General features: G+C 43.8%; 1 protein-coding gene across 1 annotated transcript in view; it reads right to left on the bottom strand.

Moving 5' to 3' along the window:
• The window catches only part of LOC125297821 (VPS10 domain-containing receptor SorCS1), a 163,064-nt gene that overhangs the window by 28,312 nt on the left and 109,110 nt on the right, over window positions 1-25,642 (bottom strand). Inside the window, 7 exon segments of the mRNA XM_048248319.1 lie at window positions 903-979; window positions 7,881-7,983; window positions 10,573-10,719; window positions 12,571-12,750; window positions 15,162-15,251; window positions 15,680-15,798; window positions 20,829-20,893. Of these exon segments, the coding sequence (XP_048104276.1) occupies window positions 903-979; window positions 7,881-7,983; window positions 10,573-10,719; window positions 12,571-12,750; window positions 15,162-15,251; window positions 15,680-15,798; window positions 20,829-20,893 (781 nt within the window).

Raw genomic sequence — 25,642 nt, 5'->3', positions numbered from 1 at the left:
ATCCATCCATCCACCTCTCCATCCATCCACCTCTCCATCTATCCACCTCTCGATCCATCCATCCATCCATCCACCTCTCCATCAATCCATCCATCCATCCATCCATCCATCCATCCCATCCATCCATCCACCTCTCCATCTATCCATTTGTCCATCCATCCATCCACCTCTCCATTCATCCACCTCTCCATCCACCCACCTCTCCATCTATCCACCTCTCCATCTATCCACCTCTCCATCCATTCATCTATCCACCTCTCCATCTGTCCATTTGTCCATCCATCCACCTCTCCATCCATCCATCCATCCATCCATCCACCTCTCCATCTATCCATTTGTACATCCATCCATCCATCCATCCACCTCTCCATCTATCCACCTCTCCATCCATCCACCCATCCATCCATCCACCTCTCCATCCATCCACCTCTCCATCTATCCACCCATCCATCCATCCACCCATCCATCCATCCACCTCTCCATCTATCCACCTCTCCATCTATCCACCTCTCCATCCATTCATCTATCCACCTCTCCATCTGTCCATTTGTCCATCCATCCACCTCTCCATCCATCCATCCATCCATCCACCTCTCCATCTATCCATTTGTCCATCCATCCATCCACCTCTCCATCTATCCACCTCTCCATCTATCCACCTCTCCATCTATCCATTTGTCCATCCATCCACCTCTCCATCTATCCATTTGTCCATCCATCCATCCATCCACCTCTCCATCCATCCACCTCTCCATCCATCCACCTCTCCATCTATCCATTTGTCCATCCATCCACCTCTCCATCTATCCACCTCTCCATCCATCCACCTCCATCCATCCATCCATACGTCCATCTATCCATCGGTCCATCCATGCGTCCGTTTCTTGGTGTCTCTGTCTCACCTGTCTCCACGTGTTGCCCGCATCAGAGGTGATGAACATGCTGACGTTACTGCTGCTCAGCTCAGCACCGATAGAGCCTTGTAGAGAGAGAGAGTGATAGAGAGAGAGTGATAGAGAGCGAGAGAGAAAAAGAGAGAGAGAGAGAGAGAGAGAGAGAGAGAGAGAGAGAGAGAGAGAGCAAAAGCAAGAAAGAGAGATTTATTTCAATGAATATAGAGAGAAATATTTTCAATACTATCTTTGGTTATCTTACAAATTAATGTCATGCTTCTTTTTTGTCCTTAATGCTTGGCAACGATTTATCTCAACAGTCATGCCAATGAAGCAACAGTGAATTTAATTAAATTTAAAGAGAGAGAGAGAGAGAGAGAGAGAGAGAGAGAGAGAGCAATAGAGAGAGAGAGAAGAGAGAGAGAGAGAGAGAGAGAGAGATTATGCAGATCCAATGAAGCAAAGTCAAATAACATCCTCGCGTGTCCAAAAGGGACACCTTCAGTGGTGAATTAAACACACACATGTGTGCTCTTCATGCAGACATGATTACAGATGAGCCTGTATGGTTTTTGGTATGCGTATGGGCAACACCTAATCTCTGCACAGCCTCGCACTGCTGGCCATTCAGATGGAAATAGAGAAATATAATGAATGCGCTTCAGTGCTAAGATAAGGAGATATTGGTCTCCCTTGGGGTCATATACCGATTATTCAATATGTATAATACTGCATCAAAAAACGTTACCTGATCATTTACTACCACTGATAGTGAAGCGTATTATGTAGTGTAACTATATTTACTATCTTGCAGCACACACTGGCATTGTGTTTGTTCACATTTGCCTGACATAAGAGTTCAGTGGGGTGGGGGTAACTGGTCTGAGGAGGACAATCATTTACCCCTCAGCAGTTTAGAAAGAGGAATGGAATCATAGCTTATGTTTTTATCAAGGGCATTTTTGGGAGAATTTTTTGTTGCCTTGATGCAGTCAGGAGAGTTGAGAGGGAGGAAAGGAATGGGAGAGAGATGGGGGGGGGGGGGTTAGGGATTTGACCGGTGGCCGGGCCTGCCAGAGTTGACCTGGTGGTCCCCATAAACACTTGAACCCGCACACGGTCAGGATGCTGCCGCCTTAGGCACGGCTTCCTCCCATGACGTATCGTTTTTTGATAGTCGCTGGGATTTGGTGGGTCATTCACACAGTCTAACACTACAATGATTTATTCAATAGTTAACAACGATGACATACATTTTGTTCGATTTTTTGCAATGGATATCTAGGTTGTATTGTGCTTCTTAGATGAAGTTGGATAATCTCTTGAGATTTAAAATCCGGAATATTCTGTATGTCTCCCTCCCTCCTCCCCCACTCCTGCAGACTCCCGCAAAGTTTCTCTGTCTCTACACACCACCACTCTTGTATCGAGAGTGTATTCTAATGTGGGTGTGACTTTTTGGAATACAAAACTACCCGGAGCCATTTCTCTGTGGGCACTTTTTTTCGATCATCAGAGAACGCGTTCTTGAACCGGTTCCTTCCGGAGTTATTTGAACCTTGGTGCTATCTAGTGAACCAGCCCACATTTCCACCAGTTTTGAACCGGACCATCAACAATGGGTGTTGCATACAAAACAAAATTTAATGAGATGCATAAACGGAAGAATGATATGAACAGTTGTCCCGTAAAAACAGCAGAAATTAGCTGTGTAAAATGCTAACGTCTGCAGTGTAGTGCTAGTTGACTAGTTTTGTTTACTCATGGAAACAGTTGATATGGATGGAAAACAAATGTTTTTTTCACAGGAAAAAAAAACAACAACTATTTTCTGGTTCAAGCTCCGAACCAAGGTGCCAAGTTTCAAAACGTTTTTTGTTTGGTTGAAATACTCCGACCGGTTCAAATGAACGGGAACAGAACTGGTTCTCTGTCGGTGGAAAAAGGCTATGTGTGACTGCACTTGTTGCATAGTGCCATCTTTTGCGTACACCTCCTGATTAAATTATGCATTAGACCCGGGTCTGCTGAGCTCTCTCTTTCACCACAACCACGTCAGGGGTTGTTTTTTTTTGCCGCAAAGAAAAGCAGAAAACTTTTTGGTGAGGTTCCGTCTCCCTGTGGAAATTATCCACCGAATGATCAAAGTAAGTCACAGGCCCCCAGGAATCTGGTGGCAAAAGAATCTAATAAACCGTTAAAGTGTCTACATTTCATCTATGTTCATTTGGAAGCAATTTGAAATTTAAATGTCCTCTAGACAGACAGACAGACAGACACACACACACACACACACACACACACACACACACACACACACACATACACACACACACTCCTATGTGTGTTTTCTTCCCCTTCAAAAGTCACAAAATTCCCTGCCAACAGATGGGCCAACAACACCTTTTAGTCCATATGGAATAAATCTGTAAAATTTGTATTTATTTAAAGAAACTTTTTCCAAAATTTGCTTGCATGCCCTCTACCCAAGAGTAATATGGAATGTATGTACCATCATTCTATCATTGCAAATGTATTAACTTTGGGCAATTTCTAAAAAAAGTTGGTGTGTTTCTTTTAGTTCATGTCTATTAATATATTTTCATATACAGTAAGACAAACAAAAATGTATATTATACTGTGTGGTAACACTTTATTTTAATGTGTCGCTGTTACAGTGTAGATACAGTGGTACAACCTGTGTAACAACATGTACTATCAGGTACTATCATTGTACTTGCATTATGTATTTGTGGGTACCTACATATAGTTGTTACATTGTAATACTGAGTGCTTTTACAAAACTTTGCCAATTTGCCTACATTTTCATCAGAGGCAAAGAGCTGACCTGAGACCTGCTGGATGGGGTAAATCTGGTCATGATAGATTTGATATACAAAGCATTCTTAGCTCCAGTCAAGGCCTCATTGTCTTCAGTACATGTAACAGCTGTGCTGCTACAACCTTGTTACTCTTTGATACAGTGGAATAAACCTATTAAGTGTACCAGTTAATTACTTACATGTATGTTATGTCTTCGATGTCTTGGAACAGGTCTACTAATTCACTACATAGTACATATATCAACTGTGTTGGTACACACTTATTGCTCTTTTGATACAGTGGCATAAACCCATTAAAATGAAGTGTACCAGTTAAGTACTTACAATTACATATTACATGTATGTTGTGTCATTGGTGTCTTGGAACATGTCTGCCATTACCCTACATACTGTAGTACATGTATCAACTGTGTTGGTACACATTTATTACTCTTTTGATACAGTGGAATAAACCCATTAAAATAAAGTGTACCAGTTAAGTACTTACATCTACATATATACATCCTGTCAATGATGTTATGCATCCTGTAATTGATGTGTTGAAACGTGTCTGCTGTTACACCACACAGTACATGTGAATTAGTAGACCTGTTCCAAGACAAGACCTGTTCCAGTTTATTCCACTGTATCAAAGAGTAACAAGGTTGTAGCAGCACAGCTGTTACATGTACACTGAAGACAATGAGGCCTTGACTGGAGCTAAGCATGCTTTGTATATCAAAATGATCCGATGATCCAAACATGATCCGATTTACCCCATCCAGCAGGTCTCAGGTCAGCTCTTTGCCTCTTTTAGGCAAATTGGCAAAGTTTTGTAAAAGCACTCAGTATTACAATGTAACAACTATATGTAGGTACCCACAAATACATAATGCAAGTACAATGATAGTACCTGATAGTACATGTTGTTACACAGGTTGTACCACTGTACCTAATTAGGTAGGTACACTGTAACAGCGACACATTAAAATAAAGTGTTACCTACTGTGTAACCTTGAGTGTTGAAAGGCATTATGCCATTTAAGTATGGTATGTACTACACAAGCTCTTTACCATCATTTTATTATTGCAAATGTATTACACATAACAAGTGTGATTCCTCTAAAGCTTTTACAGACATGTTCCACATGTGGGAGGAGGTGGCACTTTAACAACGGAAACTGTGAAGTGACACTCCACACAAACTACTCCTCTCCTCTCTCAGCGGTCCCCTGAAGAGTAGCAGCACTTTACCAAAGAGTTTCATTTACCATGTCTGGCAGTAATCCTGTTTATTCTCTATGCAGTCATCCTCAACGCATGGTGAACATCACAATTTGGCTTACACACACATGCATACACTAGGGGTGTAACGGTACACAGAAGTCACGGTTCGGTTCATTCCACGGTTCGGACATCACGGTTCGGTACGAGTTCGGTACAATGGAGGGAAAAGCAAAACCAAAAATGCAGAAAGCAATTTTTTTTTTATTGTGCATGTATCAGGCTGTACCACCTAGTGTCATACAGTCTCTTCCCTGAGCTATCTGCAACAGCCTGAAGTGTGTAAGATGTAGGCTAAACAGTACAATAAGTACCCAGACTCCATCTGTAAGTTGTAAACAAAATAAGACAATCAGCTATAAAACTTAAAATAGGCCTACAGCATCTCTTATTTCTGAAAGTGCAAATTACATAGAATAATGATCCACCTTAAAATCCACTTAAGCAAGACCTTCAACATCTGTCTTTAGTTGTATATGGAAGGGTCTACAATTTGCCTCAATATTTTTCAGTGTGTGTACAGTAATAATCTAGCCTACTAACTGAAAATATCACACTATTTTGCCTTCTTTTAAAAAACGAAATTGCTCCTTTCATTTCATAAACAGACTACAACTAGAAGTCACATGACTTTGCCCTTCGACGTTAACTCACCGTAGCATTGTTTGTTTATTAGCCTGGTTAGCGTTGACACTTACTGTCTATGCACTTAACACTACCAGCTCCTTACAAGTTACAAGTTACCCCAACATAAAGGTAATTACCACGCGATTTACTGTACATAGCTTTCTGTCATTACGAAATCATTTAATTTAAGCCATAGGTTTTGGTTCTATTTGTATGTGTATCCAAAGGCTGGTGAAGCGCAGGGAAAGTTTTTTTTTTTCTCATTTCAGTGATTGGTAGCCTACATAATCTGGGTGATTGCTTCGAATATGTGTAGCATATATTTCCACTCACATACTCAACAACTGCTGAACAACGCCGACACACAGTTTCTTATCCACCACTCTCTCGCCTGTACTACTGTAACTGAAGTTCTCAAACTTGCGAAGAGACCAGCGGATCCTCTAATGTGTGTCGCCACCTTAGTGCTACTATCTCTGACTGACTGACTCGACCAACGACCTGACAAAAAAACATAGGCGCCAATCAGAGCTTCAGAGCTAAGGCGAGGCTACAGATTAGCGTTAGGTGTCGCTAAAGAACTCCCGTAACTCTCGCTACTTAACAGTAATTGCACATGACATTAATTAATCCGGCACACGAGTTTTATGTTTATTTATACCGTGTATTCTCCGTGTGAATTCATGCACCGAACCGTGACGCCCGTACCGTTTCGGTTCAATACAAATACATGAACCGTTACACCCCTAGCATACACACACTCACACACACAGACACACACACACACTCTCACACACACACACACACACACACACACACACACACACACACACACATGCATGCATACATGCACACACATGCACACACACACACACACACACACACACACACACACACACACACACGCACCCACACGCACTAAGAAAAAAAGTAATAAGGTTGTGCCAACCCCTGAGCCAAAGAAGTGATATGACACCAGCTTTGCCTTTGTGCTGAGGCAGTCACAACAGCGTAAAATATACCTGCTCCTCCACCGGGAACGTCGGGGGATAAAAAACAGACATAAATTGGCAATCTCCGCTTTATGTCTAATAGAAATCCCTCTGGTTAGTCAGTGTGTAGCGCACGTTAAGCTTCTTAATGTACACACACAATGAGCTTTTGTGGCCTTCACAGAAACAAGATTATATATTTATATCTAAAAGTGGTAACACACTCATTTCCCCCCCCTTGCATTTATTTATTTTTTCTTATAAAATATTGAGTTGTTCTCTTGTGCAATCTTAAAAGCTGAACTTCGTTTAGACTTGACCATGACCTAAACATTTTAATCTAAAGGGAGGAATGACACATTCAACTACAATGCCTTCGCTTACAAACATAAAAATAGCCCTGAAAATATTGTTTATTATCACCCACAAGCACAGGCACACACACACACACACACACACACACACACACACACACAGACAGACACACACACACACAAACACACACACAAATACACACACACACACACAAACACACACACACACACACACACACACACACACACACACACACACACACATACATACATACACACTGTTCATATCCTTATAACCACTGGTACATTATCCGAGGTCCCTAAACACTGGACCATAATGTACATTATTCTTGTACTCTTGCTGCAGTGCTATAAAACACTGCAGAACACTATTTAGGCATGAGCATGATTTAAACATTTTAATCTAAAGGGGAGAGTAACACATTCAACTTTAATGCCTTCGGTTACAAACATGACAACTAATAGAACCAACAATACTGTTTATCACACACAAGCATGGATGCACACACACACACACACACACACACACACACACACACATCTATACCCTTATACGCTGCACAAGAATAAAACATAATCCGGGGCCAAAAACACTTATGGTCAAGGTGATTTATGGTCATTTATTTATACTTTCTGTTAAAGAATTCTTGTTGCAGTGGTGCTACACTATAAAACACCACAGAACACTATGGGTAGCACTATAGAACAACACACACTGAGGTTTGATTAGTATTTGGATTAATGTCCTGTGGCACAGAGTTAATTGCATTTGCATTTTACACAACGTCCCAACTTTTTCTGATTTGGGGTTGTATTTTAACCAAGGACCAAACCAAAACACACCAGAAAGGTCGCTCACCCCTCCCTTGAGTATTCCCAGAGAAACTCCACACGATGTATTAATGAGGTTTCTAGATGCCGACTTACCTGACGCCATGATGATGCCGGGGGCTGACTCTTTGCTGGCAATGTTTCCTGATGTGTACGGGTTGGCCGACACGTGGAGGTGCAAGTGGAGAGAGCAGTAGGGCTGAGGGCAGGAGAGGGTACATCAGGTCAAAGAGACTTCGTTCCCAACGTGGTTTCAGAGGCAGCAGTGCCACCTCACAATCTTTTGGCCCAATCCCGCCACTGCGAGACTGTGTCACCTTTGGCCGACGCATGAAGATCATTGATTGTGATTCATGTAGAACTAACTAACTAAATCAAATCAGCCCAGGAAGGCAATATCCCTACCTGCCCCCCCTCCCATCTTACCCCACACAGCAATGTATATTCTGTCATTATATCTAACCGTGAGTGTTCTAGATCTGGGTTCATTGTCTTGGCTCCACTTCGCAACATTGTGCTGTGCTGTGCTGTGCATGGAGCAGAGCTACCATAACTTTGCTGTACCATCCAGAATAAAGGACTTATTTTGCAAGAAGTTCTTTTGTAAGCCAGCCTCAAGGTTTACCTGCTCTAGATACGCTGGATTAACACTGGATCAAATCGGTCAACTCGATGTCTCCATTTAGAATTAAGGAGACGGCTTTTAATAGCATTATTTAGTCCCAGGAGTCTCAGTGGCTTGACTATAGTATTCACCTCCATCAAAGAGGCTTTCATTAACAACATGGTTTCAGTTGGTTGACAACCCACCCGCCTCACCCCCTCCCCCCGGATGTTAATTTTGATTGGTGTAACCTTTACACAAAAAATTGGAGGTTTAATAAACTCACATTATATAAGGGCTTGCGTGTGTGTGTGTGTGTGTGTTCTGAGTGGGTTAATTGGGTCTGCTCCACCAGAGTGACTGCCGCTGAGTCAGAGAGAGAGTCCTTGAAACACGAGCATCTGCCAGATCTCAAGTCGATGAATTCATTCAATTAACTTCAGCACAAAAGCAAACGCCAATCTAACTGCCAATCCCCCCCTCCCCTCCAACACACAACACAAAATAATAATCTTAAGGGAATTCAACTTCATTTATGAAGACACACACACACACACACACACACTAGGGCTGGGCGATATGGCTGAAAACTGTATCACGATATTAAGTATTTCATATCAGTCGATATCAATAATTATTGATTTTTAAAAAAAAAAAATCTATTTCAGATAAGGACCAGAAGGGGGGAAAAAAGTTCAAAAAACACTTTTATTTTAAACTTAACCTTCCTCTGATTTGAATCACCTCAGTTATCAATCAAAGCAAACAGGGAAAAGAAATAGCAACACAATCATGAAAAACACTCAAATAAATAAATGTGTACATAAGTCTGAATGAAAAGCAGCACTGGTTGAAGCCTGGAAATATTGTAAACAAAGTAGCTTAATTTGCTAGTTTATCATAGTCTAGAGACTGTTCAGTTTCCCCATGTGTGTTTAAGTTTCAAATGAATACTTTTCCTCCTTAGGACAGGCCCGTTTGAGTCTTGGAAAATACTTTTCCATTTGCATCGGGATTGAGATGATTAGAACTTAGCAGTCAATTTGAATGCAACAGTTTTGAACTAATTCGTGCAGCGTGCTAATGATGCTAAACGGATTTAATAGCAATTTAGCCAGCCGTCTTGCACGATTGTGAATGTGTGGATTACATGTGCATGAGGAGGGATGTTGAGAGGGGGAGAGAGAGAGTGCACGGGGCAAGGACTCATTGAGAGTCTGTGTTGAGGTAGCCCTTGTATCGCCTACTCTGGTAGAGTTGCACATACTAGCTACAATGCAAGATATATAGCCTATTTATTTATGGACAACGTAAGGCGGCAGGTGTGTGTTGCTTTTAATCATCGAATGTTCTATCGAACGTATTTTTTATTGATATCGATTACATGTCTATTGCAATACATATCACTATCGTTTTATCGCCCAGCCCTAGCTGCTTGCCTAATTGCGCACACCTTGCGCTTTTACACACACACACACACACACACACAAGGAAATCTGCCAAATGTGCTCTATCTCTCTTTGTTCTATCTGTCTCTTTGGCATCTCATGTTCTCTTCTTCCTCTCTTCCTCTATCTCTCTCTCTCTCTCTCTCTCTCTCTGTCCATCTCTCTGTGTCCCTCACGTCCTCCTTTTTAAATGTGAGGTCAGCTTTTTCAGATGGGATCAAACGTCTGACCTTTAGCTTTGATGACTGGGAGCGGGGGCCGAGCTTTTGATGGACAGCACTGCTTGTTGCCGTGGAGCCTGTTGTCCGTGGGGCTGGACTCAGTGGTCAGTGATCGGCCTGTTTATCCTGGACAAGCCAGAGCCTCTTCACCACTCCCTCCCTCCCTCCTTCTCCCTTCCTCTTTTGTTCCTTTCCCTCCATTTCTTACTCCCCCTCCTTTTTTTCTTTCCCTCTATCATCCCTCTATCTTTCCTTCCCTCTTACACTCTCTCTCACTTCACTTCCACCCATGCTTACTCTACCTCTCTTTTTGATCTTTCCCCTCTCTCACACACTTTTCCATTCCCTCTCTTTCTCCTCCTTCTCCTCTCTCTCTTTCTCTTTCCCTCCCTCTCTCCGTCCCTGTCTTTCTCTCTCCCTCCCTCTCTCTGTCTCTCTATCTTTCTCTCTCCCTCCCTTTTTCTGTCTGTCTATCTCTCTCTCTCTCTCTCTCTCTCCTTGAGAACTACACTTACCAGCATGCAGTGGATGCTGTTGCCTCTCAGGTCGGCATCAGGCGCCTGCAGCAGTCTCCAGTCGCGGCCCTTGTTGTAAGTGATGTAGGTCTTCACCTGGTTCTCCTGCTTCTTGTTTGCCAGGAACATGCCTTTAATTCCTGCCACCTGGGAACAGAGAGAGAGAAAGAGAGGGAGAGAGAGAAAGGAACATGCCTTTAATTCCTGCCACCTATGAACAGGGGATGAAGGGGGAAGAGAAAAATACAGTATGTTTACTCTAACAGCTAAAAGACATAAAGAGACCCCCAGAGAGAGAGAGAGAGAGAGAGAGAAACAAGAGAGAGAGAGAGAGAGAGAGAGAACAAGAGAGAGAGATTTTGAGATTTTAACGCATTCTTTATTGGTTTACAAAAACACTGACAGATTCACACAATTAAAATATTTGTATAGGATTGTGTTAAAAGGATAGAGAAAAAAAGAGATAGAGAGATAGATGGAGAGAGAGATATTCATACCCCTAGAGTGAGGGAAATCAGTGTGGAGGAAAAACATATTGACTCCACAGTAAATACAGAGAGAAGACTGAACGAGTGGAAAAAGAGAGAGAGAGAAAAAATGGATGGGGTAAATATACTAAATTATTTGAAAGTTTTCAGTTTACACACACACACACACACAGCTCAACATGCAGCTTGCAGTTTACACACGAAACACAGCTCAACATGCAGCGTGTTGCCTGCGGCTCTGTGTATGTGTGGTCAGACTGTGTGCATGTGGTCAAGCACTGTGTGCGTGTGGGCAAGCTCTGAGTGTGTGTGGTCAAGCCTTCCCCTCTCTCTTTCTCTCCCCGAGGCCTCTAACAAAGACCTATTAGAGTCTCACACACACACAGCCCAGATCACTAGATTTTCACCAGGCTACGCACATCCAGCCAGCTGCAATTTGTGACTGTCCCGGACTTAAGTGGCACCCGTTCCTTGAGGCCAAGCCACCACACGCAGTGCTGGGGAGGAAGAGGCGGAAGAGGAGTAAGAGGACCCCACCACGCGCCTTGTGAATAATTGATGTACACGTCGATCTTGCCGAGGGGTGAGATTTTAGCATATGCTGCGAGTGTGCGTGCGCCCTCGTAATCCGAGAGTCGGGAGTCGGGTTGGTGACCTCAATCAGGCTGCTAGATCCTCTTCCTCCATTTTGTCGAGGCCAAAGAGGAGTGTACTCCAGAGGGGGGGGGGGGTGGGGTATCAACACTTTAATTATTTGATTGGGCGATAGCCCTAAAGGCAGCCACCGATCTAGCGAACAAGCGAAAGAGAGAGAAAGAGAAGAGAGAGAGAGAGAGAGAGAGAGAGAGAGAGAGAGAAAGAGCAAGGGATATTCTTATCCCCAGGCTCCTACTCTTTCTACCTGTGTACTACGATACATTCCAATATGCTGTCAGAAGTTGCACCTGACAGAGCTGATATGCGGTGCGTCTGACTACTAACAGACACTGTCTATATTTAGCGTTGTCGACAGATGGCCGACGCACGGCTGAGACTGGACAGTGCCGGCCGCGTCTGAGACAGGCAACTGCGACGTGACAGCACAGGAAACAGAGTCACTACAGAGACATGAACGAGCCAATCACGTCAGCGTCAGCTCCCAAACTGGCTTGTTTTCGCCAGCTTCACCTTACTGTACTCATATCAGCAGTTCACTACCCACGTTGTTTTCGTTTATCCTCTTTTAGTTGACAAGCAGCTGAACCGGCTCGCGGTTGTTCCAAACTTAAACAGCGGGGGCAGCCTTCTCAACTCTGCCTCTGGTCTGCTTTGCGCTGTACTGCGGTGGCTCTCAAATGTAAATTCTCCCAGTTTCTCTCTCTCTCTCAATCTCCCTCTCTCTCTCTTCTCAAACAGTGTTCAGAGGTTAATGCAAACAAGGCTCGGAGTGAGCCATGCAAAATGAGGTTTGATTGTAATGGCTGTGTGTGTGTGTGTGTGTGTTTGTGTGTGTGTGTCCATGTGTCCGTACCTCATAGAGGTCAATCATGACATTGCCCTCGGGCCCCATGCTGCTCATCACGTTCTCCAGGGCCAGGGTGTAGTAGACGCCGCCGGACTCCGACACGTACAGATTGAAGGTGTCGTTCTGGTTCCACTCCTGCACTGCTGCCACAACCCGCTTCTCATCCGTGCTGATCACGTGCAGGTCCTGGGGCACACACACACACACACACACACACACACACACACACACACACACACACACACACAGACACACACAGACACACAGACACACACACACATTAATGTATATTAAGGATGCACTCACACTAGGCATGATTGCTCCCTCCCTTCTCATTGGCCAGCTCCCTCACTGCACTGACCAATCCGGGCCAGAGCACATTGTCGTGTCATTGTGCTCTGATTCAAACATGGGTTTGTATCTTTACCTACCATTCTCCATTTTGTTGTTTATTAAATCTACAACTATGCTTGATTACTGTCCGAAAACCCACATGGAGATGGTCTGTAATACGCATACTGTATAGAGCTAAAATAAAATAAAATGCCATAAAATGACATTTTTGTTTCATAAAATGACACAACGCCCTTCAAGGAGCAAGCAAACATACTTTTTTCCCCCCGTGTGGGGGACCATAGGGACCATAATTAGGTGTGTTGACATACTCATTTGGATACCTGATTTTCAGGAAGCATAGCCCACAGATGTTGATGACTGTGTGTACTGTATAATGTGCTAGTCTGTGTCGCTTCTCAGTTTTTAACACTACTGCGTTGCTCTTTCTGTTGTTGTTGAGCAGTTTCCAGCCCACTGCTCCGACACATCCATGGCCCTTTGGAGGGTCACTGGCCAGCTGTGGTCAACAAGCCAAAGATTAACACAATGTGTGTTAACATAATCCCCTCATAACAGAAAAAGGACAACATCTCAACCAATTTGTTTTTGCGTGTTTTTTTTTTTTTTTTAGTAAACACATACCCGTGAACTTGCGCCAACCCAAACTCTGAATAATTCATTGTGCATGCTAATGTCCCAAACACTATTTGCCAAATAAAACTGTATAACAACAAAGTATACATACACACACATACATACACACGCACATACACACACACAAAACAAACTCTAAATTGTAATAAAATCAAAGGACTTCTCCTCTCCTGTGAGGTTGACTTTTTAAGCTTTTATTTGACTGTGTGTGCGTGTGTGTGTGTGTGTGTGTGTGTGTGTGTGTTTTATTTTTTACAATTTAAAACAGCTACTTCTCAGAGGGAGCTAGAGGGAGAAAGAGAGCGAGAGAGAGAGAGAGAGAGAGAGAGAGAGAGAGAGAGAGAGAGAGAGAGAGAGAGAGAGAGACCAGAGCACAGACACCAGATTATCCTGCTGAGGCTCAATCATATTAATAATGAACACCAAACCCCATTTACACACACACACACACACACACACACACACACACACACAGCCACCTTGCCTGCTGCCCATGCCGCCTCCTAACACTCTTTTATTACTTTTCAAATCAGTGTGTGAGCTAGTCAGGAACCATACCCATCTCATCTGTATGTGTGTGTGTGTGTGTGTGTGTGTGTGCATGTGTGTGTGTGTGTGTGTGTGTGTGTGTGTGTGTGTGTGTGTGTGTGTGTGTGTGTGTGTGTGTGTGTGTGTGTGCATGTGTGTGAGTGTGTGTTTCTGTGTGTGAGTGAGTGTGTGTGTGTGTCTGTATACAGTGTGTGTGTGTGTGTGTGTGTGTGTGTGTGTGTATGTGAGCATGTGTGTGTGTGTGTGTGGGCATGCTGGTAATATGGGCATCTCATCTACCACAGGCTGTGCCCTGCGCTGCTGGGGGCGGCGGTATGAAAGGACACAGGGGTAGAGGGGGGTCCAGCAGGGACGGGGAAGAGACACACGTTTAATTGACACCGGTGAGAGATGGGGCGCTCCAAGGAGCGAGAGAGCAAGAGAGCGAAAAAAAGAAAAGAGAGAAAGAAACAAGGTTGGGGGGTATTGTATCAGTGGCGTTAGTGCCAGACTGCAGTGGCGGAGTGTGTGTGTGTGTGTGTGCGTGTGTGTGTGTGTGTGTGTGTGTGTGCGTGTGTGCGTGTGCGTGTGTGTGTCTGTATACAGTATGTGTGTGTGTGTGTGTGTGTGTGTGTGTGTGTGTGTGTGTGTGTGTGTGTGTGTGTGTGTGTGTGTGTGTGTGTGTGTGTCTGTATACAGTATGTGTGTGTGTGTGTGTGTGTGTGTGTGTGTGTGTGTGTGTGTGTGTGTGTGTGTGTGTGTGTGTGTGTGTGTGCATGTGTGTGTGTATGATTGTGTGTAAATGTGTGCAAGTGTCCTTTGGTGGCTTTCAGTCTTCAAGGCTGTCAGGGAGCAAATGCAAGTCCATATACAAGCCAGAACATAGATGCTGTGTGTGGTGTGTGTGTGTGTGTGTGTGTGTGTGTGTGTGTGTGTGTGTGTGTGTGTGTGTGTGTGTGTGTGTGTGTGTGTGTGTGTGTGTGTGTGTGTGTGTGTGTGTGTGTGTGCGTGTGTGTGTACCTGCCATGAGCATTCCATGTCAAAATGGCACAGCGAGTGCAAGTGATCGAGGGCGTTACCTTGGGCAGAGTATATTTCGGGAGCCTCATCGGGGTGAACACGTCCCGCTGCGATGACACGTAGTAGATGGTCCTCCCACCCGTGGTAACCTATGATAACGACACACAGGGGGGGAAGAGAAGCCGCCTCGCAATCTGCATGTTTTACATTGTGATTGCAGTAGCTATTAAATACCACCACCATCATCATCAACAACAACAACAACAACAACAAGAGCAAAAACAACAAGGACAACCAAACTTTAGTCAGCATGGGCTCAAGAGATACTGATTAAGCTCACCTAATCAAAGATGATGTATGTCAGGCAGTCTAATCAAACATTATTAACATTCGATAGAGGCTACACATGCCTGAAATCCCACTCTACTGCACATCTGCTAAAAAAACAAGTATGCTATGCTAATGCTAATAAAGTACATGATACACATTTATATACATATTTGCTATTTGATACACTAGATAGATAGATAGATAGATAGATAGATAGATAGATAGATAGATAGATGGTTCCACATACCTGAACAAACACATACTCGTCCTGGACCACCAGGGAGTTGGGGTCAATGTAGCCGGGGAACGGCTTCCCCTTGTTGCCGTCAGTGCAGTTCTGCAGCTTACAGGTGACATACAGGGCCTCTGTGGGCCAGAGGAAGGGAAGGAAATGAAATAAAGGAGAGAGAGGTAAGAAAGGGGGAGGACAAATGGCCACAGAAGAGAGGTAAACATCGAGTAAGAGAGCAGACAGAAATACTCTGCAGCAGTTGGGAATCCAACCGGCGTCATCTGCTTCCGATGTACATCACCGCAGCCTTAATGAGGGGATAGTTGAGGCCAGTGCTATCAGTGAGGGACACTTTTCTGCAGATTTACTCACAGCACTGGGTTATGGCTCCATTACTGTAAATGGGATGGGTCTTCAGAGGGCTGTGGTGTGTGTGTGTGTGTGTGTGTGTGTGTGTGTGTGTGTGTGTGTGTGTGTGTGTGTGTGTGTCCAAGCATGGAATGGGATGGGTCTTAACCCTTAAAGGAGTGTCACACGGTGTGAAATGTTGAAAATGAACATTCTAAAAAAGAATATCTGGGTTCATTGAATTCAACATAGAATTTTAGAACCTTCAATTGTTCGGAACTTAGAACGTTCAAAAACCTACACCTTTAAGGGTTAAGAGCCTGAGGGCTGTGGTGTGGGACTATGGGGAAGGAGAGCTGGAGATGCTGACTGCCTTTCTGTCCCTCAGCAGGGGATGGAGGCTGAAGGGTAGAATGCCTCAGGAGTTAGCCTCTGTTCTCTATAAGCACTTTCAGATATAACCTCCGGAGTATATGCGGAGATTTGTCAAACGGAGGTCCTACCCTTCGGATGATTCAAATATGATGCTAAGCTGCGGACCTTATACTGACCTTATACGGACCTATGTGTGAACAACATACACGCACATTACAGAAACTCTGTGTGGTTGTCGAGTGAGGGGTGGGGGCTTGTAGAGTTCACAAGATGTGAGATATGACGCAGAATATATGCGGCCACTGTCACAGGTGCTGTTTGTTTACAAAGTGTATGCATTATGTAGGCTAAAGAAGAAAAATCTATTGTGTGTAGGCTAATACTTGAAGTAGTCACGTAAGTGCACACTTGAAATTGACCTACAGTATTTGTATGTGTGCTTCGAATAAACACATTTATCTGTTTTCAACGTTATGCAGCAGAATTAGTTGGCTATGGAACCCCAAATCTGGTTTGCGTTGGAGAGAGAGCATGCACAAACTTTATGGTAGGCTACCAGCCAATTCAGTAGGCTAACTCAAGACTTCAAGGCCATCATATACAACATTTTTAAGCATGTTTAACGTTAACGTTTTTTTCATGGTTTATTTTTTCCAAAGCATCCTCTTCTCATGTGTCTATTGCATTTACGTAAGGAGCTTGGAACAAAGTTTGGTTTTCTTCGTTTTCATTTTCTCTAGGCATATTTATGCTCAACAAATATCAGCGAACTCAGCAGTGAGGTCATGAGAAGGCTATCAACGAACAGAAAACCGACTGTGTTGGCTAACAATTTATTAAATACTCCTGTTAGTGTCGTCACCGACGTCGCTGTAGGCTACTGCCTATTCAGCGCTTTCTGCTTATGATGATTCAGTCGTTTGAATTTGTTTGGCCTTGTGATGCAGTTGTAGGCTACATCAACGTGTCTCTTGCCGTTCCCTTCATGTGTTCTTTTAAAATGTTGTATGCCCTCATGGACAGTAGCTCCGTGATGTCTGCATCTTTCCAGGTCGGAGATTTTCTGGACAGCACTATGCCACTCCATCATAACACTGGCATCTAACCACATGGACGCACGAAAGAAACGTCACCAAAACGCCCTCTAACTAGGTGTGAATTTTAACCGCATGTTCTACGCTTCATTCAGACACAGCACATTTACATAATGTCCGGAGGAAATACTAGGGGGGGAGTATTAGAACAACCGGCTAAATTCGGACTTCCATATGACCGGTTATGTCGTTCAGATATACGTTCCCCATATTTGTCGTTCCCCACCGTTTAACATCCGCAGTACCTCCGGTCTTACACGTATGTCTGTGTATGTTTGTGAGTTTCTTTTATGACTGTGTGTGTGTGTGTGTGTGTGTGTGTGTGTGTATGAGTGCATGTGTGTGTGTGTGTGTGTGTGTGTGTGTGTGTGTGTGTGTGTGTGTGTGTGTGTGTGAAAGAGAGAGAGAGAGAGTGTGTGAGAGTCTGTGAGTGTCCTTTGTGCGTGTGTGTGTGTGTATGTGTGTGTGTGTCTATGTTTGATCAATAGTGTGGGATGCCACTGACAGGCCTAGCTTCTCTCCCTCTCCCCACTGTTTGCTGCTGCTGATGCTGGGGGCCTTTTCTGTATGTGTGACTTTGTATGGTTGCCAAGCAGCTTGTGTGTGTGTGTGTGTGTGTGTGTGTGTGTGTGTGTGTGTGTGTGTGTGTGTGGTGTGTGTGTGTGTGTGTGTGTGTCTGTGTGTGACAGAGGGAGGGACAGAAAGAGTGAACTGCCTGAATACGGTATTATGCTCACATCTCTTTCTCCTCACCCTCTTTCTGTCTCCCTCTATCCCTTTTTCTCTGTGCCTCTCTGACTCACACACTTTCATTCTGTCGTTCTTTGTTCTCTCGCTCTCTCTCTCCACCTTGGCACCCCCTTCCGTATCTGGGCTCTCTTCCACTCATTCAGCTCTCCCTTCATTCCAAATCTGTCTCCTGTCCAGAATACTCCCTCTTTCCTCAGTCGGCCATTTTTTTCCCCCGTTGCTGTCATTGTGTGCCTCTCATTAGACTGATGCTTATTGCTGTCGTTATTGTTGTCTTCTTTCGTCTTTGGATGTTTTAGGAAAACATATGGAGCTTTGAGATTAACAGTGATACCCTGCCTGCCACAAAGGTTGTGACTGATGCTTTTGGCTTAGCTCTTTCCCCTTGCTTTAGACTCTCTCTCTCTCTCTCTCTCTCTCTCTCTCTCTCTCTCTCTCTCTCTCTCTCTCTCTCTCTCCCTCTGTATCATTGGTATGACATTGCCATCGTCTGTCTCTCTCTCTCTCTCTCTCTCTCTCTCTCTCTGCACTCATGCATCTTCATTTTTTTTCTCCCGTTTCTTTCTTTCTTTGTTTTTGTCTGACCCTCTCTTTCTCTTCATCTCTCTTCTCTCAGTCTATCATTCTCTCTGCTTTCCTATTCTCTCCTGTGTGTTTAAAACATGAGCAGACAGACAGACAGACAGACACACACACAAACAAGCACACGCACACGTAGACGCACACGTAGACGCACACACACACACACACACACACACACACACACGTTAATTGTCACAAAAGCAAATAAAAAAAAAATAGCCATTGCTTGTACACAAATAAAATTAGAGGAGAAACGGTGTAGGTGTTGGTCCGTTTTGTGTTGTGGTGAGGGCATCAGGGGAATTCCATTTAGGGGACTTAGAGCACTCACATGGTGGAGTGAACATAGCTTGCTGCCAATTTGATTGTTAAGTCCGACGTCACGGGCCCAACAACTTTTTTGTCTAAAATGGTTTACTGGCACATCCAGCCGGTTTTCACCACCTGGAAACCTTGTCACCATCACCTCTGTTTTAGTGAGGGTAAAAAAAAATCACTTATCCTAATTCTAACAGAGTAATACGTAAGTCTACTGTAGCAGTGCAGTCAGATGATATACTGTAGCCCAATTAAGAGTAACGTCCAGGTCTCTGCAATAGATAGGACAGAATGTATAATAGAATGACTATTTTCGTATAGGCTATTCTGAATAGCGAAAAAAATATTTTCTTTCACTGTCTATGTACAACAAAACAAGCAGCACTGATAATAGGTGGACCCAGAAAGATAATTATCGGCACATTATTGCATCATGACAACCGGATAGACAGGTGTTGGAATCTTCTCCCAAGATTACCAAGTGTCTCCTGCTCCTCAAATGTTGAGTTTGTTAAATGATGGTCTCTTTGGGGTAGATACTTACTGTAGTATAGAAGGACCCTACAGTGGCTATACCGTTTGCTCTTTAGTTCACTTTTTTGTTTTTTCGTTTCTCTTCGACTAGACTGTAGTCACTCAGCCCGTCGGTGAGGATCTGTCTCTGCTTTGTATCTCTGACAGTGTAGATATACTCTTGCTAATTTATATGACCAGATAGTCATATCTAATGTTCCAAATCAGATTGCTTTTGTTTTTTTATTGTTAATTTGATAACAGTAACTTGGATTACATTGGGAAGCAGTGCTGTTCTGGATACAATCTGTGGCAGGGGTTATTAGTGAATTAGTTAGTTTCAACTGAGACCAACTGAGATCGGGGACTGGACTTAGGGCTGGACTTCTTGAATATCCCCTGGGGATCAATAAAGTATCTATCTATCTATCTATCTATCTATCTATCTATCTAGGGATGAGTTCATGGGACTGAACTGCTTTAGAATGTTTTGAATTTTGGGGGCTTAACTTTAGATGAATAGTAAGTTTTTCTTGTTGAAAGAGTATTCTCTCTCTCCATCTCCATCTCTTTCTATCCCTCTTTCTATTCCACTGCATTCTCTCATTCGCTCTCCTCCACTGTCTCTATAAGCCCTAGTTCCCTCTGCACTTTCACATTCTTGATCTGACAAATAATGAATCTTATAGTCAGAGGGCCTGGGCCCTAATGAAGTGGGCACAATCTTCTCTCCGTTTAGTTCTTCTGGGCTTCCTCTCTCTCTCTCTCTCTCTCTCTCTCTCTCAGACACACACACACACACACACACACACACACACACACAGGGATTTACATCTTAATGAGAGGGGATACGTGGAGCGAGAGGGTTCTCTAGAACAATTGGCTATTCTTTTTCTTTTTTTGTGCAGGAGAAGGAGTGTCTGAGCATTTGAATTGCATCTGCATTACCCGGTGTCTTAAAACATGCGCTGCTTTGATCAGGCCAACAAAGGCAGACACACACACACACACACACACACACACACACACACACACACACACACACACACACACACACACACACACACACACTCATACTACACAGAGTATAGAAAGAGGGTTAACAATGGGAGGGAAGAATAAAACAGAGAGATGAGTGGTTATTCGTGTTGTTTCTTTCTGAATGAAGGTGGTGCGGTACTCACGTGTTTCTGAGACGCTGGTCTCCAGGTGAATGAGTCCCGCCTCTTTGTCCACTCCCATCTTTGACCTGTGCAACACACGTCGATGAGAGGGGAGTTATGAAATTCACATGGCTGCCCCACAACGCCACCCCCGCCCCCAGTCTCATTCATCTTTTCAAACACACACACACACACACACACACACACACACACAACCAAACACACACACAAACACAAACACACACACACACACTCTCTCTCTCTCTCTCTCTCTCACACACACAACAAAAATGTTCTTTAAGGACCTAGTCATTTTTACAAATTGGTCTAATATTGATCTAGTGCCTGGATCCTTAGTTCTACAGCATGTGTTGGACTCTTTATTGCCTTCATTGGTTAGGCACGAGGACTGAGAGGGTGGGTCACTATCAGGGTCAGATCCAATCAGAGACAGACTAGGGACAGGTCCTCACAGAATACAGGTAGTGGTAAAACACAAGAATGCTCACTGGACCCAACTTGTAATGTGAATCACGTGTATTATATTATACACTGTATATGGTGTATATTTATATCCTTGGGGTCAATTTGACCCCAAGCAACATTTAACATCATAAAATATATGGTTCACTTTTTTTTTTTTTTGCTTCATGTTTCTTGACTTTTCCTCAATTGAAGGGTACAACAGAGTTAGCATGACATTTGTACAATAATATGTTTTCAATGTCCTATACAAATATTTTGTACATTGATGTTCCTTGGGGTCAGTTTGACCCCAGCTGTATGAAACATAGGATACATGAATATTTGACACATTATGGATATTATTATTTGAACAGTATGAGAACATATTGTTATTATCATTATTACATACACAAGTACTTATTACATATTAGTCATTTTGGCAGGACTGTATAAGTCAAAAGGGGAAGCAACAGCAAACATTTGGGCTGCTGACACTGGATGGGCAATATTGCCAGCCAGGGTTCCAAGGTTCATAAAGGGGTGTGGGGGGGTGGGATTGTTTTGTAGGGCTTTTGATGGTGGTTATTACACTCTTGTTAAGTATCTGTAACAATATGAATTATAAGTGTCGGTAAGATTTGAGGATAACACAAGGGATATATATATATATATATATATATATATATAGCCAAGGACTGTTATCGACTGTGTACTTTTTTTCTTCAAATGGACAAATGAAAGCTCTTCAGATATTTACTACATCTACTACATCTTCTTTTTCCCTGTCTAACCAGAAAAGAAATCACAAACCTGTCAGCAATAGTACCACACAGACACACACACACACACACACACACACACACACACACACACACATATATCATCTCACATCTCATATCACATATATACTCTAACTGCGGTAGAGAATGTGAATGAGCGTATCCAAATGGCTTCTCTCGGCCCCTGCTCCCCTGTTCCAGGCCTTTACGGCCCACTCTGGACCACAGGCGCAGCTCTGTACAGCTGAAGCAGCACGCCACCGAGGGGCCCCCACGGACTTCTACACGGCCCTCATTACCTGTGACAATACTTTCCCCGGGAAGGAGATGTGTCTTGACATCATTAAAATATATATAGAAAGAGAGATGGAGTGGGAGAGAGAAAATGAGATGGAGGGAGAGAGAGAGAGAAAGAGAGAGAGAGAGAGAGAAATAGAGTGAGAAAGACGGATAAAGCCCACAAGGCACCCGACGGTATACTTTCTCTCTCTTTTAACTTTCTGAAGGGAAGCTGAATCATTACGATGTGAAATATTTATCACAGACATTTTTTATACACCTACATGTATATATATATATATATATATATACATGTATATATATATATACATGTATATATTTCTGTCATGGCTGCAAACTCACACAGCAGAGGAATGGAGCTGTGAATATCCTGAGGATTAATTAGGCTCCTTACTGGTGGTATTGGGAGATTTCCCATCTAAAAAACATTTGTTACACACAGTGCTCCTGTCTGACCTAATTCTACTCCTCCTTTGCACATTTTTATCCAGATGCTCAAGTGAACCCAACCATGTGCTGCTTGTCCGGTTGGTGGTTGTCTGTATGAGTGTGTGTGTGTGTGTGTGTGTGTGTGAGAGAGACAGAGAGAGACAGAGAGAGAGAGAGAGAAAGAGATTGTGTGTGTGCGGGAGAGAGAGAGATAGAGGGAGAGAGACAGATAGACAGAGAGAGAGAGAAACAGAGAGAGAGAGACAGGCAAAGAAAACATGCTAAGACTGCTTATTTGATCTATTTGTCCCCCCCTTCACTGCACATCTTGCTATTAATGCTATCTTGTGCCTTTCCATTTCCCCAATCCCAGCCTCCCACTGCCTGCTCTTTGTGCAGAGACAGTGGAGGCAGCAGGCTACAGGAACATCGCTCTGTTTGCTGCTCTCCTGCTTCCCAGCTGAGAGAAGATAGAACACAGGTGATGATTACATTTTAAGAGGTGACAAGTTATTTAAAGCTGAATATCCGATGACAGCAGTGAACGCAGAGATATGATGCCGTGGGCTTTTTTCATGTTTCATGTTTATGTTGTTTGATATTTGCTACAGTAATTCAAAGTATTGTATTAGTGGCATAAGCTACAGTAGATCTGCACACAAACACACACGCACGCACGCACTCACACACGCACACACGCGCACACACACACACCTACAAACACACACACACACACGCACACACACACACACACACACACACACACACACTTCAGTTGATCAACGTTCAGTTGACCTCATAGTACTTGCTGCTCACAAGGGTGGATAAGCAGTGGCTGAACTAGGAGCACAACATAAAAGGACCTAAGTTGATGAAGTCTTCTCACACCCAACCCCCAGCCCCCCAGCCACCACCCCATACCAAAAAAAGGTTCCCCCTTTCTCCAAAATTAACCTCATTCCAGTCCTCAGGTAGGCAGCAGCAGCAGCAAGCCCTGAAGGCCTCTCCTCTCCACTTCTCTCCACTCCTCTCTTCTCCCATCTATTCTCCTCTCCTCTCTTCCCCTCCCCTCTCCTCTCCTCCACTCTCCTCTCCTCCTCCCCCTCTCCTCCCCTCCTCTCCTCTCCTCTCCTCTCCTCTCTTCCCCTCCTCTCCTCTCCTCCCCTCCCCTCTCCTCTCCTCCCTCTCTCCTCTCTCTCTTCCCCTCCCCTCTCCTCTCCTCCCTCTCCTCTCCTCTCCTCCCCTCTCCTCCCTCTCCTCTCCTCTCCTCTCCTCTCCTCCCCTCTCTCCCTCTCCTCTCCTCTCCTCTCCTCTCTTCCCTCCCTCTCCCTCTCCTCCCCTCTCCTCCCCTCTCCTCTCCTCTCCTCCCCTCTCCTCTCCTCTCCTCTCCTCACTCCCTCCCCCTCCTCTCCTCCTCTCTTTCCCTCTCTACTCCTTTCCACTCTTATCTGTTCTATCCTGTCCTTTCCTCACTGCTCTACTTTGACAGTTTCCCTCCTCATGGAAATGTTTGGCAGTGCTGCTTCTTCGACTTTAAAAAAAAAGCACCAGCAGCAGCAGAAGAAGAAGACACCCCTTTCTGTATTCCACCACGTGCGAAGCAGGGTACACACACACACACACACACACACACACACACACACACACACACACACACACACACACGTCAAACACAATACACATGCATGAAAATAAGCTGTGACAACAGCTCAAAGTGGTGCAGCATAAGAAAGCAAGTGGCTTGTAATCTCAGCATGACACTGGCGAGGAATATATTTCACATAATAAGTCATATCCTGGGCAGAGTATTTTATAACATAGGCATACACAAATACTCTCTCTCACAGACACACACACAGACACACACACACACACACACACACACACACACACACACACACACACACACACACACACACACACACACACACACACACAAACAAACACACACACACACACACACACACCTGCATGTGTATCTTGCATACTAGATATTTTCCATGTAAGTGCTTTAGTAGGTGGTGATGTAGTATGAAAGAAGAGAATGTTTGAAGTACAAAGTATTAAATAATAGCTCACACAGTGACCATACACAGTGACTATAAAGACAAAGACTGATCCATGGAATGTAAAGTCTTTGAAGTACAGTCATCGGTTAAAGTCCAAAATGATTGTAAATAGTATTAGTATTAGTATGTAAAGAGGGTTACGCCTGTGACAGGTGTGACACCTGTGCCAGTCACAGGATAGCTTAAGTAGGGATCCATGCAGGGCTGACATACAGCTCTTTAGTGTCATCTCTGTGGTGGGTCGTCAGAGTTTCCAAAAGCTAAGAGCAAAGACACCGAGACTTTGCATGGTATGAAATATATATATATATATATATATATTATAATGTGACCCAAATATGATTGGAAAACAAACTTTTCATTTGGCAGTATGTGTGACGATACAGCCACACATTTACCCGAGCCCATCCCCAAGGAGTGAGTGATTGAGTGAGTGAGTGAGCGAGTGAGTGAGTAAGTGAGCGAGTGAGTGAGTGAATGAATAAATGTGTGTATGTCGGTTTCTGCGTTTGTGTGTGTGCATTTGTTTGAGAGACCAAAAGAGAGAAGTGTCTCAGGTCTCAGTGAGTGAGTGTGTGTGTGTGTGTGTGTGTGTGTGTGTGTGTGTGTGTGTGTGTGTGTGTGTGAGGAGATGTTTTGTTTATCCTTAATGTGCTGAGTATTATAAATGGAAGGACCTGTAAAAGCATGTGAGCCACATAGACCTGTCACCTTATTAATGACTCTTCCCAGAGTATTTGGATCTTGTTTTCCTTGCATTCAGATCCAAATAAAAGCATTCAAATGTGTATGT

The sequence above is a fragment of the Alosa alosa genome, chromosome 7 (genome assembly GCF_017589495.1).
Source record: "Alosa alosa isolate M-15738 ecotype Scorff River chromosome 7, AALO_Geno_1.1, whole genome shotgun sequence".
Taxonomy (NCBI): domain Eukaryota; kingdom Metazoa; phylum Chordata; class Actinopteri; order Clupeiformes; family Clupeidae; genus Alosa; species Alosa alosa.
The sequence above is the reverse complement of the archived record's forward strand: the minus strand, read 5'-3'. Positions and strand labels throughout refer to the sequence as shown.